This window comes from Lynx canadensis, chromosome B2 (genome assembly GCF_007474595.2).
Source record: "Lynx canadensis isolate LIC74 chromosome B2, mLynCan4.pri.v2, whole genome shotgun sequence".
In the NCBI taxonomy this organism is placed as follows: Eukaryota; Metazoa; Chordata; class Mammalia; order Carnivora; family Felidae; genus Lynx; species Lynx canadensis.
This window is the reverse complement of record NC_044307.1, coordinates 98,153,318-98,170,394: the sequence shown is the minus strand read 5'-3', so window position 1 is coordinate 98,170,394 and position 17,077 is coordinate 98,153,318. Positions and strand designations below refer to the sequence as shown.

The following is a 17,077-nucleotide window of genomic DNA, read 5'->3' as shown; positions in this document are numbered from 1 at the left end:
TTCCACCCCTGGCCTCTGGTGGTGCGGCCAGTGCCCTGAGATTTGCTGGGAACATCTGAACGCACTTTCTACTGCTCCTTCCACATCTTACTCACCAATGTAGATCGTCACACTTTATCTTTTTGATCACTAAATGATTTCAAGCTCCTGGTCAGGACTGAAATGTTGGCAAGAGAGAGGAGCGAGTGAATGAAGACTCTGCTAATCGGCCTCTTTCTTCTTCACACAGCAATTTTCCTAACAGATGCAATTACATTTGAGAGCTTCAGAGAACAGAATCTTATGTTTTATTTCTTTATTCATCATTTTACAAATGGGATTCACTGTAAAAAGGAAATTGCCTTTGTGGTTCGGTTCTTCAGGCTGGAGTGCTCTGAGCTTCAGTTTTTACACCAGCTGCTGCTGCCACCTTTTCTCTGGTGGGTGAGAACCAGCCAGGGAGGGAGGCTAAGAAATCAGGTAGAGTTCCTTTAAATCCAATATATTTTTATTCTTTGTAAATACAATGAGTACAACCTTTTAACTTCACAAATCAGTTAATTCACTTTGTACAAGAAAAGTTTTACTCATCCTATGATAGTCCAAGTGCTGAATATTTTTCCTCAGTGCTAGTACCTAATAAATCAAAATGTGAAAAGTACAGCAGCTATTTTAAAATGTTTGTTCTACATTTCCATAAGTATAGATTCATACCAAAGGAGCAGCTTATAGTGTAGGACGGTGTGTGTGTGTGTGTGTGTGTGTGCATGTATGCGTGCATGCGCATTCAAGGCTTTACTAGAAACCGGTTTTCTGAAAGGCATTGAAGAGTCTCAGGCTGTTAGCAACGGATCGATCAAGAAAGCTTTTAGCCTCCATCTCCTTGGGGTTCCTTCTGGCATCATGTCTCTGTTCATTTACTCTCTGGTGCGACTGACTGAAACACGAGTTCGGACCCCCATTGCCTTTGGTCGCAGCACTTTGTTAACGGGACAGCAATCTGCCTCATCATCCATCTCCACTTTATTTGGTTTGGCTGTTTTAATTCATCCTCCCTCAATTTGCATTCTTTTAGTAAAGCTCTTCAATTTTTGAGATGTTATCCAACCTGAAGTCTTGGTGAGAGTCTCCTTTTCGTCCACCAATTCCTTTGACAAGGTTGCCTGGCCTATGGTATCAAAGAGAAGTGGGGGGGTGGGGAGGAGAGGGGAAGAAGGGGAAGGAGGGGAAGCAGAAGGAGAAAAACAAAAGAAAGACAAAGGAAAGAAAAAAGATAGAGAAAAGCAAGCCTCACGGCATAAGCTACCTTTCATTCACTAACTCGGTTCTGAAGGCCACTTCATGATGTATTACGATAGAAGAAAAACTTTTGATAAAACTTTTGATTTAAGACCTAACCATTATTTTTAAAATAATTTCTCCAACATAAAATAGTTCTGAAGGCTGCTGTCTGATGTTATATACAGAACTATATTTGGTTACCCAACATTATCTGCTAAAAAGGAAAAGAAAGTTCTACCGATGTTTCAGCTTTTGAGAGTTCAGCCTGATCTTCCAGGTAAGAAGCAGAATGGCATGGCCTGTGGCAACCTCCCTACTATGGCCCCCCTTCCCAGGGAGCGGCTCTGCTCAGGTGGTCCTGTGACAACCCCTTTCCTTCCCAGGCTGCCCTACCCTGGCCGAGGCAGCAGGTCAAAGCGACTGGAACTGTTTTGTGTCAATTGGCATTTTTTTTTTCCTGAAGGCTACACATTCCCAGGTTTATGCTTCCTGAAGGGTTTGTTAGTTGAGGCTTATTCTCCGTGGGTAGAAGTTCATCAGATACTGTCCCATCCTGAAAAGTGGGGACTCAGAGCTTAGATGTCACTGGATTTGTACATATCTGAAAGCAGTCTTGTAATTGGCACGTTGCCGATGGTTTTTTTGAAAAACACTTCTTCTATCGTTGACGGACTAATAGAACGTAAAGCTGGCAAAAGCAACAGGAGTTTCCCAAAGCGACAGGGTTGAGTGGGATATCTGGAATAGGAGAAGCCATGACAGCAAGGTAAGAGCAACGACTCATGGGAATTCACATCTCATACGTGAACGCACACCATCTTCAGCACAATTTCCTGATTGGGCCTCTTTAATACCACACTCTCCCTGCGACAGAGACCTACGCAGGTGCTACTGGCCCTGTTGTGTGGGTTGAATACTTGAGGCATGAAGAACATAAATGATGCTGCCAAAATCACTGTCTTTACATTAGCAAAGGGGTTGCATTTCATTTGGAGAACAGGTAAGTTTAAGAAATACAGTTACTGGGGTGCCCAGGTGGCTCAATCGGTTAAGCCTCCGACTTTGGCTCAGGTCATGATCTCACTGTTCGTGAGTTCGAGCCCCGCGTCGGGCTCTGTGCTGACAGCTCGGAGCTCGGAGCCTGGAGCCTGCTTCAGATTCTGTGTCTCCCTCTCCCCCTGCCCCTCCCCCACTCGGCTCTGTCTTTCTCTCAAAAATAAATAAACATTTAAAAAAATTTTTTAAAGAAATATAGTGCTAAGTGTAGGTCAAATAATACACTAAAGGTTGCCAGTGTCGAAAATAACCATGGTGTTGATGATAAAAGTAGTGATAACATTCACATTTTCTGATTCTCAAGGCTCCCTCATCAGGCTAGTTCCCTCAAATAAAATGGTTTCCTTCTCGAAGCAATTCTCCAAATTATTATTCAGGCATTATACTTAGTCACTCTCAGGAATAATTCCATCCTTATTACACTGCAAATTAAAGACTAAGTTCTGTTGGGTGGCAGTGCCACCCAACTTTCATGTCAATGAAATTGGCATATAATTAAAGATGTGAGAAATTGCTTAACAATTTCCTCTCTTGATGTCCAACATGCGTCTGTGCTCAGATGTGCAAGTTCGATTTTCTGCTGCCTTTAGATGCCTGTAAGCCACTTCCTCACTGTAGCCCTGATATTTCTTCAGTCAATTGTTTGGAATCAGGCATCCACATACTTTACAGGGAGGTCTCCCTCCACTACAACAAATCACCTGGAGGACTGAGCTCCAGGGACACCTGTCTGTACCCAAGCTGGGTCTAACCCCTGGCCACAAGGTGCTAGAAACTGACAGATATCAAAATTCCTTTATAGGAGCTAGGTAGCTGAACACTGCATTTAACTGACCAATCACTCCAACCTGCAAATAGAATCCAGGGGAGAAATTGTCATGGCTGTCTGTTAGCTTTGGGTACCCAGGAGTCCCTCTCTTCCACCTGATTCGAGGCTGATCATTCTTTCTGAGCCTCTGAGGACCCCAATTGGCTCCTTCACTGCCCACCTTCATAATCACCCAGGGACAAGGACCACCAGACCACATTTAATAATGTGGTATGGAAATGGTGGAGCTTAGCTACATTTTTTTAAATACCCTAATCCCATCACTTATTCTCCTTGCTCAAAATATCTTCTATGTTTCCTGGAAAGTAATCCCCAAGACCCCCATCTCCCTTCCCCCTTGGTCATTTACTCTCTTCAACAGCTCCCAGGGTCAGGCCGAGCAGCAAGAACCCTGCATTGCGTACGCAGGGGCTGCCTAGACAAGCCTCCGCCATGTCTGCAGCACTCACCCAACATGCTGGAAGTTTCCTACAGTGAGGAACCACTGTGGGAAATAGTAACTTTCAGAAAGGATAGATTTGGGGGAATCCATAGACCATTAACTCTTGATTTTCTGCAAGTAGAAAATCCACTCACCTACTTACCCACTCCTTTCATTTCCTACTTAGGAAAGGACTGGATAGTCAACAAGAATTAATTGTCTGTTAGATGTCGAGTACTGTACTACCTAGAAACAATAACAATGCGTGTGTTTGTGTGTGTGTGTGTGTGTGAGAGAGAGAGAGAGAGAGAGAGAGACAGACAGACAGGCAGAGACATTGAGAGAGTCTGACTAATCAACATTAATTTTTAGAATATAGGGGCACCTGCGTGGCTCAGTCAGTTAAGTGTTTGACTCTTGATTTCGGCTCAGGTCATGATCTCATGGTTTGTGAGATCGAGTCCCACGTTGGGCTCTGTGCTGACAGCACAGAGCCTGCTTGGGATTCTCTGTCTCTCTCTCTCTGTCTCTCTCTCTGTCTCTCTCTCTCTCTCTGTCCCTCCCCACTCTCAAAATAAATAAACATTTAATGAACAAAATTCCATGTCAAAGCAGTTGTGTTCTTTCAATCAATAATTTCCTTGTTTTGAGGCTGGGGTAGAAGTAATATACTTGTCATTTTCCTAAAATAGACTTCTGTTAATTTGTGGTTTAGCTCTCTCAGGTCACCCTAGGAGAAGCTTCTGGTGCACCAGGCCCTCTCAGGCTCCCCTTCCTCTTTGCTGGCACCTCCCATGGCACCTCTACCAGTCCCTCTACTGGCTGTCCCTGCAGCCCTTCTCCCCTGCTGAAGTCCTGCCATTCAAGGACCAGCTCACATGTCATCTCCTCCATCACCCAGCCTTTCCAGACTTTCCTCAGCAACTAGAACTCATCCCTCCCACTCCACACTTTGCTTTTTCTCTCTTCTCTGTCCTCAATTGAATGAATACTTCTGCCTACTTCACGCAATGATAAGGGAAAGTGTCTTTTTCTTTCTAGTGTCCCACAATACTCACCAGGAGCCCCTCACGTAGCAGAGTACTCAGCAAATGCTTGACTGAATCAGTAAGTGGATATCACATTCTTTTCAGTGTAATGTTCTTTATGCCTCAATGACTATAGATGTCAGAGGTCAGATATGACATACAAGTTCGTTTTTAGTGGGGCGGGGGGGGGGGTAGTGCCCAAATTATGTACTGTTCCATTTTATAATTTTGAACAAATATTAAGTGCTTACTATACATTCTGAAATTTAACATGGATTTAAATGTTTAAAACCATAGCACTTTAATTTGAAAGACATATACACATGTACTATCACTCAGCACAGGTTCACTGATATTCCATGGACAAGGAATGGTTTTATTCATTAGTTTTCAAAAGAGGATTTATAATAGAAATAAGCAGATCATAGCAGAAGTGGTATCACCCCCAGTGAATACAGGTGACTTGGTATTTCGCCGACCCCTTAGGTGAGAGAGACATTAACTGCCTCTACCCTCTCAATGTAGTTACTCCTAACAGAGAGTCTATGGGTGATGTTGAGATGATCAAGACAGGTTTGTATGGGCTTCCTTTCAAGGTCAATTGAAGAATAAACAACAGTAGCAACTCTTTTCTAACCTTAGATCTACCACAGTCCTAACTTAAGAAGCTAGCAGGATTCCACCAACTCTTTAAAAGCCTTTTTTTTTTTCATCTTAAAATGGAATCAGAAAGTCTATAACTCTTGGTGGACTTGTCCATTGGTGCCAGGAGGAGTACTGCTGGAGCTCCAGTGGCTGAGAGGTCCTACAACTAGCCAAGAATATTCTCTGCCAGTGGGCCCTGCTTGGCCAGAAGTTGCTATGACTCAACAGAACTCAGTGGATACCAGTCATCAAAGCCAAACAGCAATCATGATGGGGCTAAAGATGGCCTCTCAAGGATGATGTGACCACTCTCTAATATATCAACTAATATACCACTTTGGCCTTCATTTTTGACCTTTCCCATATCAGGGTCCATTCACACAAATGTGTTCAAATGTTTTGATGGATCAACTTGTTCAGCCAGGACAGCCATAAGGGGTCTGGCAATGCTTTCATCTGGATGATCTAATCTTATCTGCTCCTCTCACCCATCCTGTGCAATAGGTGAGGACACAGATTCTAGCTAAATTAACTGGCTGGCAACAGGATGATTAGTCACAGGGTCTGTACTGGCTTATTACTGCCTGCTCACACATTCACAATGGAAGCAATTTTCTTAAGTGCACGTTCAAGGCAAACAAGAGTCACCTGGTATGGATGTAGCTGTTGAGGGTTAGCTGAGCCTCATCTTGAAGGGCTGCGATGGCAGCCGCATTCCGGAAACTTCTCAGTTCAGAACCACTGTGTGTAGGAACTAGAAATGAAGACCAGGAAACTGTGATAAGCGACACAGGAAATGCAGACGGGAAAGCAGCTCTCTGGACATGGATGGCTAGCAGGAGAACAGTAGGGTCCCCACTGTCGAGAATGGGGCCAGCCTAAAAGTATCAACTCCCTTAAAAACCATCACCTCTTTTTGCAATGATCAGTCTGGACTTTGAGATGGCAGAATTAGGGAGGTGGCAAAACTGTGGAAGGAGAAGAGACAGGGGTTGGCGTCTGCCTACCAGCTTTGAAAGTGACGATGCATTTTAGACAGGCAAATTCGGTAGCATCTAACCGGAGTTGTCTAAACCGAGCCACCACCTCTTGTAAAGCTTGTATTTCAGATATGATCTTGTTCAGCTTCTGGGAATCTGTGTTGTCACCATTCATGCCTAGAATAGAAATATGGAATAAATGCTCTAATATGAAGGCATTTTCATGATTTAATATTGATTTTTGACAGAATTCTGCATATCAATATCTATTCAATTGTCACTCTAAGATATCTGATTCCGTGTAAACTGGCTATATTGTATGAAAGTTAATATAAAATCTTCTCTTGGATGATAACAAACACAGTAATTTGCATTTAAATAACAATGCAAGCAGTCATGAATACAACAAAACAACATTATTTGCATTTAAATATAGATTTATAAATGACAGGTATACTCTATTGTTCAGCAGGAATTTGTTATTCTTTACATGTTGTTCTTTTTTCAGTAATGTATTTTTATGGTAATTTCTACAACAAAGTCATTAAATTGTGCAATTCTTACCAGATACAGCCAGTAGAGTGTTAGCATCAACCGGAATGGCCCATTGTGCTATTCCTAGAACAAACAGTTCTCTCCAAGCATCTTCCAAAAGCATCAGCTGTCATACAATAGATGTATAATATAATATAGTGTGTAATTTATAAATTTATAAACAATTTCAATATGTAAATTTCCATTATTTTAAACAGTGTTTTAAATGCCTGTCTTGGTAATTTTTCCCCTGAATATTCTAGCTTTCTTTTCTTTTCCATATTTTCTTTTTTGAAAAGGTGCCTATAGATAAGCACATGCATCTGAGAGTCAGCCATTCCAATTCCCCAAACTTTGCTTCCTCTGGAAAGGGGTTTACCCTTCATTTCCTTGCATCCATTCATTCCTGACCACCTAGAAACTTCTCCAGAGACCCAGGCTCTATGAAATGCCACCAGCAGCTCAGCAGGTGATCCCTTTCATATAAAATACTGATATTATCAGGGTCGAGGATTACAGACGAAGCGTGCAGATCTGGGCCCCCATCTTCCTACAAGGTTGGGGGGCTGGGCAGGGAGCAAGGAGAAATCACTAATTCCCAAGAGGCATGCAGGGAAATCAGGGTGTAATTATGTTAATCGGGTTTTGCTGAGTTTACCTCATCTCACTGCCTGATTTTTCTGAGACTCATAAGTGGACAGCATCAAGGTGCTTGTCATTTTCATTCTAAGAAAATGTGCTACTGAATATTTAAAATGAAAATCTGGCTCCTTTTCCAAATTAATATACTGGATTCCACTCCATTGCAGTTTGCTTGTTGTTGAAGGGTTTCCACTGAAGGGCTAAGTGGCAGACAGTGAGTAAATTTTGTTTGTATTAAAGAGTATACAGATACCTGTTTTGAGAAAAAATAGCCAGTGTGCACACATGCACGTGCACACACACGTGCACACACACACACACACACACACACAAACACACATACACACACACAGCAAATGGTTAGAGTCAGCCAGTAAACCTGGTCAAAGATAGAACCTAACCATTTTGAAAAAATCTGTTTTTGAAAAATCTCTCAAAAACCAGCCAATTCTGGATGATTTATGTGAAGGGATTTCCTTTTGAGAGCTAAGAGCTGAATTGTGAAGGCTTGTAACCAAAATCACAATAAGACCAAAGGTTTAATTTTGAAAATGCTTTATTTTTAGTTTTATTGCATTAAGTACAGAAAATAATACTTTAAAAATGCAAGGTAAACAATATCTAATTCTGACCATGTCTGAAAGTCCAGGCTATGGAAAAAAAGAACATCCCATGCTAGAAGATTAAATGTTTTGAGCGCATTGCTAGGTCTGTCTGTAGGAAGGATGCTTCATATTAAAGGGCACTATCATGATTTAATTAGGTATAAAATGAATTAAATAAATAAACCATTTGCTTTTAAAACTACTTATTAGCTTTTGGGAAGTTTGTCATTAATTTCCATGAATGTCTGGGTAACAGCCAATGGTTATTATGAACACTTCATTTTCTTTTTTCCCCTCAAGATTAGAAAAATTCCAGCAGAAGCTATTTCTGATATTCCTAACAACAAAATTTCTGGCTTTTGTTACAATGTAATTTTTAGCAGCACATACTCTTTCTCCCTCTGAATGTCATTTACAACTGCAGAATTATGCACAATGCCCATGTGTTTACAAAACCTCTAAAAGTACTTAAAGAATCAAGGGAGATCCTAGCCTAGAGTATGCAGTGTATCCTTTAACTGTACATGCTGATAAATTAGTGGTCAAGGCTGTATCACAATGGAAAATATAAAGCTCTGGGACATAAAATACTAAGACTAGCCCTGAAAATATTACAGGGGAATACTCTCATCATCTATTTCTCTCAGGTCCAATATTCTTAAGAAACATCGTTTTATTAGCAATTTTAAATATCATTAAGATTTCAAAAATTTGTGATTCAATTAAACAGAGAGAGAGGGAGAGAGATGTTCTTCTATATTTGTTTTTCATAGCCCAGATCTAACTTTCCTGAAATAACATAATTGCATCTCTTAGTAAGGGTTCCATAGCTAGATATTTTGAACCCACAGTAGGAAGCTAGTAAAAATCGTTTTCCCATTGCTGCTAGGAAAGGATGGCTGGCCTTCGTGATTTATCCAGATAACCTCCAGTTTCATAAGGCTGATGACTGTTGTTTTTTACCCACCCCCCCTTCCCCGAGAGCTCAGTACCCTCTTGGTCATACCTGGTCCTGCAAAGATAGCGTGGAGAAAGCTGGTACACTCTTAGCCCACTTGATGCTCATAAACAGAAGCCTGGCAGCTGATTCACACACTGACTCTGTGGCCACTTCATACAGATACATTGGGGTCCCATTCACTTCATGGGGGTACTAAGCAGGGAAGAAAGAGAAACACCAGGGAGTGAGGAAACCACAGCTTTGCAAGAAGAGCCAATCTTTTAATTTTCTAATTAGAACAGGGAAGGAGACAGGAATTTGGGTGTTCTGCTGAAACATGCAGTTGCCATTGGTAGATAAAAAACAAACATCTGTATCTATAGACTTTGAGAAATAACCACTGGGAAAGGCCCATTTCCAGTCTTTGGGGGCCCATTCCTTCCAGAGGGGCATCTGGTTTTTCTGTCCCCTGTGGCAAGTTTTCCTCAGGCTGAGCAAAGTGCCGGGCCTGTCTCCCAATTTAGACAAGAGCTGCTTGCATTTGTGTAAATAAAAATAGATGTGAAAAAAGTATAAATTAATAGGCATCCCAAACACAAATATGCATATGAGTATTTTTAGAAAGGATTAGTATATTATGGAAATATTTCAATTAGACATCTTAATCATTCACAGAGCATTCCCATTCATAACTGACAACATATTCATAACACTACTTTCCCAAGCTTATTATACACATCAAGGGTAAGAAAGCAATATTAAATATTGTGCTTGTGTGTGTGCCCAGGTGTTTGGCTTCCTTGCAGAGTGGGGCTGCAGCTGGCCCTCCCCTTCTCGGCCTGGAGTGGGTGCTTTGGGTAGGTACCAGCTGGAAGCCTGGAAGGCAGTCCCTAGGTGGCAGCCTTTTGAAATGGTTCAGGCTGTGGCCCTGCTAAGTAGAGACTCAGTCGTGATATAAATACATGCATCTCAGAAAAGAGGGAAGGGAGAGTGGAAACTGAAGCCAGATTCCTCAAACTGTCCTAACAGGGTGAGCTCCACACATTGTTGTTGCATTAGGGACCCACAGCTTTGCCCAAGGAAACAGATCCCTGAGATCTGCAACTCAGGGACTCTTTTCTACCAGCTGTAGCCAACTCCTTTTTGCTAGAAACCGAAGTGCTCTTCTGGTCTCCAGAAATACCTAGGTTGTTCAGCCAGGGCTCCACACCAAGGGTTTTTTTTTGTTTTGTTTTGTTTTGTTTTTTAACAGGTGCAGGTTCCTGGGCCCCACCACAAATTTGCAGAAACAGACTCTATGGGGAATGGGCCAGGGAGTCCACACTTGCAGCCATCTCAGAGAGTGACTTTACTGCCCACTAAAATTTGAACACTCCTGGCTGAACAGGGAAAAGTAGGGAGGGGGCCTACAGCTCCCTGCAGAGCCTGACTCGCACCCGCACCGTGGCCAGGTCTGTCTTTTGCTTGACCCCTCCCCGCTCAGAAGAGATGGGCAGGCCCTTCTCCTCCCTCAGCTAGGCACCAGACTTCCCGAGTCCAGCAGGGACACGAACCTTGGGCGTGGGCTGAGCCAGACTCACGAGAGTCTGCCGCTCCGGGGTGGCGGACACGGCGGCCAGCTCCAAGCCATGCGGCTCCAGCTGCGTGACTGCGGTGAAGAAGGCTGGCGCGGGCAGCGCTGCGGAGGGGAAGTGCGCAGCCGCCCCGTTCTCTTCCTTATGTCCACGGAAGTAGAGAGCCACCTGCTTGCGAATGGTGGACGTCCGAGGCCCCCGCTCGTGCTGCACCGCTGCAGAGACAGACAGATGGACGAATGCCCAGGGATCAAAGACTGGACAACACTTAGCCGCTGCCGCTCTCCCGGGCCAAATGCCCCATCTGGGCAGGCAAGGTCACTAGAGAGGTGAAGAGAGGGAGGGAGAGGGAATGTGTGCGCGGAGGACGCTCTGACAATGTCTTACACTGGAGGCATTAGAGAGCTGAGGCTGAGAAGAGGAGCCGGGCACCAAGTGTCTGATAAAGGCCACGCCTCAAGCAAGACTAGGTGTGCTCTCTGTGGGTTCAGGACTCTTTCCCACCCAGGGTGGTCGCAGGGAAACCAGAAACCTTCTGGGCAGGAGTAGTTAGATACCCTTGTATGCGACAAAAGGGAGAGGGAGCATTGCACCCAGCCAGGCACAGCGTCCCTGCACACTTTTCCTGCTCCCCCACCTCCACCCCCGCCGAAATGGCTTTTGGCCTCCTAGGGCGTCAGGAGAAAAAGACCCGAGCCCGGGGCACACTGTGGGATGGAAAGAGGGAGCGCCCGTCTTGGAGTGTGCTGGAGGAAGGCAAGGGAGATGTGACAATTACCGCCAACAGTTTAAACAAACAAATTAATTCAGGGCAATCTTCCGTTCGCAGAGCTTGACAACTTGTCAATACACAAGTTCAACAGGTTGGACGCTCCCTCCTGCTTCCTGTGCCGCGGAGGAAGGATCACTCCCCAGTGGGCGCTGTGCCTCCTGGTGCTGCCACCCAGCCCGGCCTGTCGCCAAGGCAAAGTCCTCTCAGCATCCTATCTTGAGACCCCATTCCTCCCTTTCGGCCAGGAACCCCCCCCCCCCCCCCCCCCGCAACCCAGGCCAGGCCTGGGGCGCCCTCGCCAGGACACCACCGGACACGCACTTGGACTAAGCTCTGCGCAAGAAGCATCTTACTGCCTAGTTCTTGCTGCACGCGTTTAAGAGCCTTCTGGGAGTTGGGTGTCAGAGGCACCCCCAGGCATCACCCTGCCTCTCCAGCCTCTCTTTGTAAAACCGAGAGAAGGCCCAGAAAAAGCCCAGATCGCCACAATGGCCATCCTGATTTTGGAATCTTGAATTAGCAAACAAGGGCTTGAAATTCCGAGTGCTTACGTCTCTGCCCTCCCTCCTCCGACACAGTGCCCCAGTCCCCACGATCTCCACCCTCGAAGGCTATCCAGACTGCGAGATTCTGCGGGAGACTAACAGGCTTAGAAGTGGCCACAAAAGAGCTGCAAAGAGAGGCTAGAAGAGGTATTAGGATGTGAAGCAGGAAATACCGCGCGTGTGTGCCCAGCAGACTGGGGCTCCCGGCATCGCGGTCTCCGTGGGGGTGGTTATGGGGCACAAGTTTCCAATGTGGCCATGGGCCATACTTGGAGAGTTCCATAGGATAGGGACTGGGGGGAGAGTTCCATAGGGGGTGGGGGGCTCATGCAGAGAGACGGAAGGATATGACTGGAAGTCCGAGGCCAATTCCCAGCATCTGGAAAGATGTGCTGGGGAGATGATTTACATTCATTGGAGTGCCACGTATTTTCTGTACATATAATTTGCTTACTAGTCAACCAACATTAGAGCGATAAAAAGCGGTACTGATTACCATCTTTGTTCATGTTGACTTCCAAACACTTCTTCAGCCGACACGCCCTGCACTGGTTTCTGTGCGTCTTGTCCACCGGGCAGCCTCCCTGGAACAGAGTGCAGGAGGTCAGCGGCCCCAGGGCCTTTAGACTGGAGACGCGAAGCCGGCGCCAGGTGGAGGGAAACGTGGAGGCGGGAACGGACCCCGCCACGGACCTAGGAGCTGCAAGCCTGGGTCCGCCAGACTTAAAGGTCTTGGGCATGAGCAGGGCCAGGCAGAGAGAGGGCTGGGATTCCAGGGGCTACTTCAAAAGGAATAGCCCCTGACCCTACGAAAGTGGACAAGGAGGAAAAGTCCTTCTCAAAGCAGGTGAAGTGTCCCAGCGCCTGGTTGCCCGACTGCTGTGCTGGAAGGAGCTCTAGAGGGGAACTTCTTCCGGGCGCGGAGGTGGTGCAGCAGGAGCGACACTTTTCAGTACCGAAGACAGCGACCTGGCCCAGAGGCGGAGGCGTCAGAGCTGGGCTGGGAGCAGGCATGCTGGTCGGGATCGCCGCTATGTCCAGAGTCTACCTCTTTCTGTTACTTTCTGTCAGGTAACTCTCTCCCACTTATTCTTCACTATGCTGTTTCCTTACTCTTGCCTTTGTACCTGAAGCCATTCTTATAACCAGCATGTGAAACTTGTCTTAAAGACTTGCCTCAGCACAGATTCATGGAAACAAAGCCATTCCTGGAAAGTGAGGCAGAAGCCAGAGTGATTAGGAGGGCAAGACCTACAGAGGTGAGGATGGGAAAGGAAGAGTCCAAGGCCTAGGCAAAATCTACAGATGCCTACTATGTAAATATGACCAGAAAGATAATGTGATGGACTGTCTGACAAAACGATAATATGGACTGAGAAAATTGGCATTATAACTGGGGGGAAAAAAGAGCTAATTACTGACTTACAAATATTTATTTGAGATGCACGAGAAAATAAATGTTTTAACTAATGACACTTTCTGGGAAACTATTGGCTATTAGAAGAGGAAATTTACAGGGGCGCCTGGGTGGCTCAGTCAGTTAAGCGACCAACTTCAGCTCAGGTCATGATCTCACGGTTTGTGAGTTCGAATGCCATCGGGCTCTGTGCTGACAGCTTGGAGCCTGAAGCCTGCTTCGGATTCTGTGTCTCCCTCTTTCTGTTCCTCCCCCGCTTGCACTCTCTCTCTCTCTCTCTCAAAAATAAATAAAGATTAAAAATTTTTTTTAAAGAAGAGGAAATTTACAGAGAAAGTTTCTAATGGAACTTCAGTGTTCATTCAGTGTTAGGTGTTATTACTGAGGGAACTTATACATAGATACATATAGTCACAGCTACATATGCATTTTATACACCAAAAATACAGAATAAGTTTGGTGCTCTCCTGTGTTTATATGACTTGCTACTGTTACATGTACACTGGGAAGAAAGAGAATATAATAAATGCATTTTATTTTGCTTCATAACCTAAAAAATTCATATACTCTGAATTTGGAGTATGCACACTTTCTGAAATAGCCCTTAGGAAAAAATAACACACTTGAATATACTTTTTTATGAGATCCCACCCTTCTGATTTAAAATATGTTGAGGTAATATTTACAATAAAGGTGGGGCAGAGGTTCATAATAATTTCCATATGTTTTAATTACTGTTAACAATAAATTAGAATATTATTTATCTAATCTTAGAATAAAAGAGATAAAGGAAATAATCTTTGCTTTCTAAGTGAATTCTTTAGGGCATCTTTGAGGGCCAGTGTAATAGCTCAATGTAAAGAGGTTTAGAGAACTTGTTATTAAATGCAGTCATATATCTATCCTCAAATGTCATCTTCCTAGTATTCTGATAAACAAGCTAATGCAAAATCGAAGCCTTCATTTGCTCTTAAGAGTGTCTTGAAATCAGATCATATGTATATAAATATCTGAAGCTTGAGAGAAAGATGAGTGCTTGAGCTCAGCCCATTTATTCTCTCTGTAAGGAGAGGACACCAAGCCTGATGAGTCTATTATCAATCCTTTACAAGGACTTGGACTGACATCAATATGTTTGAATTGATAGCCAACCCCTTTGAAAATATCAAGCATAACATCTGAGATTTTGATTCCCCAATTCTGTGCATTGCATAAAATTAAAAGGTAATTTAAGTAGCTCAAATCTGAGGACCCACAGTAATCTCATATTCCTGCGGGGCTACAGGGATACAGCCCTGCATGTGTATACTGTGATGTGTCCATATGGTGAGCTAGAAACTGATACAGAGCTGTGTACCCAATTAAACAGGTAACAGGGCTGGAGTTCAAAATAACTTATCCAAATGTAAATATCATCATGTTTTTGTTGATAATCCAAATCTATTGGAAATTAATATGAGCAGACATAGCTTTAGAAATAGAATAATTCACTAGCAGCAGACAATATTTGTGTATGTATACACATATATAAATATTAATTAGTGAAGATGTTTTACCATTTTGGTTACCAAAGGATGACTTCTGACTAATACTTTCTCCAGGATCTTCTTGGGAGTCAAAGTGGTGGCTCTGTGCTGAGGGTCTGTGTGCCTGGCTGAGGAGAACGCAAAGTGTGGGGCCAAAAGGCTGATCTCCTTGAAATGAGCCTATTGCTGAGCTGGGAACTGAGTCAGGGGGTCCTACTTGCTCTTTCTGGAAGCTTTGGCTCACTCTCAGCCCATGCTCTAACCCCCTTGTCTCTCTGAGACAGTTCTGCTTGCTCAAGACCAAAACACAACCAACCAGGCACATCTTCTAAGCAGAGAAAGAGAAGACATGGGAGTCTTGGAGAGGATCCAATTTACCTCTTCCTTGAGAGTCTTCTTTTCCTGTGCACTCTGCCTTTCCTGTGACTCTGCCTAGCTAAAGTCACATGGGTGCTGAAGCCCCACTGACCACTACCAGAGCAGTCCTGCTACTCTGAAGTTGAAAGGACACAGCCCTTCACAGGGCAAGCTCTCCATGTTCCAAATGATCATGCTCACTTTGGGTGGCAACCTTGACTGAGATGCCTTGTGCCTTTTCCTTCTACCATGGCAGGCAGTGGTCAGGTCACTGAGCTTGGGTGCTGCTAGGAATGTGGGTGGGTGCAGGCAACAGAACATAGCCTTTCTCCAGATTGCCCTTGTGGTTTAGATTCTGAAGTTCCTTAGGTCCCCTTCTCTGGCTTCAAAGCCACTGGGTGTGGGCCATACCCTGTGTCAAAGTGTGTCAAAGGATTGCAAAAAGTGGGACGTGTGTGTGTGTGTGTGTGTGTGTGTGTGTGTGTAGGGAGGAGCCGGGATTTCAGATTTTCCCCTGCAAACTCTGTATCTTCCCTTAGCTCTTCCCGCCTTTCCCACGCGGAAGGGCCTCTGAGCGTTGAGGCGGGAAGGAGGGAGAGGAAGGGAGAGGTCAGAGCTTGGTCTCTCCCCAGCAGCCTAGAAACTCGGAGGAGGCCTTGGCACAAACAAAGAAAGGGGAGGCAGCAGACGGAAGCCGGGCGGTGCAGCCCTGGCCGAGGTACCTGGTTTCCAGACTTGCAGACATACGTCCTATTCCTTCGGATACTCCGTTTGAAAAACCCCGAGCAGCCGTCGCAGGCGTAGACCCCGTAGTGTTTCCCCGAGCTGCGGTCGCCGCACACTTTACAGGGGATATCTAAAATACGGCCTGAAATCGCAGGAAAGACAGGGAAGGGGGGAAGGGGCGAGAGGGAGAGGAGGGCGGAGAAGAGGGAGGAAAGGGGAGCGGGAGAGAGAGATGCTAAGCAATCTGACCTCTGAAGGGATTAGCACCGAAGCTGCGGTAAAAGCAAATAATGAAGTGATTTTATAGCCAAACTTTTTTCCTTGAGCAAGTGTCAGTTTCCTACAATGAGCATTATTCATGCACCGCTACATGTATTTGGGTCTCTTCTAATCGCTGAGACCCATTTTGGAATAAAAGATTACAGCAGGCCGGGGCGGCAGCACGGCCGCCGCTGCCTTTCTGCTCCGCGGAAAGTTTGGCCGCGTCCCTCCCCCGCTCTCGCATTAAACAGAGAAAGTTGTTAGCGCGCGAGGAGACAAACTTGAAATGTAAAAGGGGAAAGAAGAAAAACAAACACGGCTGGAACCGGGGATGGCAGCTGGAAGGCAATCGAGTTTTCTCTGAGCTGCCGGGCGGTTGTTATTATTAGGATTATTATTGTAATGCTAATACTAGGATTATTAATGATAATAAGGGTAGTGGTAATTGCCCAACTTTCGCTTTACCTATTTTAAAAAATGCTCAGTGGATCGCTTTTGAGAAATTATTTCTTTTAGGAAAAGAACATTTTCCCCCCAAAGTAACTAGGACCGGGCTGGGCAAACGAGAGACAGTGACGCGTGTGCGATCCCTTAGCAGGTTAGCGCGGGACAGCCACCCCCTTCTCCCTCCACTCCCCAAGTTCTTCTTCCTCAAAGACCTGTCTCCTCACACTAGATCTCGGTTGGGTCCCTTCCTGCCTGTTTTCCACCACTGTGGGAGGCTGATATTTTAAAGGATGTCGCTGGTTTCTCTAGACTGTTCTCCACCCTTATTGGCCTCGACAGTCGCCTGGTTTAAGAGAACTTTCCTTGGAATCTCCTCAAGCCTGGGGTGGCCATGGACCTTGGAGGAATGTTAGGGAGAGGGTTGTATCCCAAAATTCAGAAGAGAAGGAACTATTTTCTCTAAGGTTCAAGAGTCCAACAAGCCTGAAGAGATTTATAGGGACTTAGAAATC

The 17,077-nt window shown here is 45.0% G+C and overlaps 1 protein-coding gene across 1 annotated transcript; it reads right to left on the bottom strand.

Moving 5' to 3' along the window:
* Positions 1 to 379: 379 nt before the first annotated feature.
* NR2E1 (nuclear receptor subfamily 2 group E member 1) lies at positions 380 to 16,362 on the bottom strand. The gene is made up of 9 exons (XM_032593345.1): positions 16,281 to 16,362; positions 15,854 to 15,999; positions 12,328 to 12,415; positions 10,494 to 10,729; positions 9,007 to 9,153; positions 6,784 to 6,880; positions 6,247 to 6,396; positions 5,888 to 5,993; positions 380 to 1,998 (listed from the first exon to the last, which is right to left on the bottom strand). The coding sequence occupies exons 1-9, from the start codon at positions 16,360 to 16,362 to the stop codon at positions 1,836 to 1,838; spliced, it is 1,215 nt and encodes a 404-aa protein (XP_032449236.1). The 3' UTR covers positions 380 to 1,835.
* Positions 16,363 to 17,077: the final 715 nt, after the last annotated feature.

Coding starts and splice junctions, on each gene's coding strand:
- NR2E1 (XM_032593345.1), bottom strand. CDS start 16,362: ATGCGAGAGCGGGGGAGGGACGCGGCCAAACTTTCCGCGGAGCAGAAA. Junction 16,000..16,280: donor TGCTGCCGCCCCGGCCTGCT/GTAATCTTTTAT, acceptor CTGCGATTTCAG/GCCGTATTTTAGATATCCCC. Junction 6,881..9,006: donor CGCTATCTTTGCAGGACCAG/GTATGACCAAGA, acceptor ATTGTATGACAG/CTGATGCTTTTGGAAGATGC.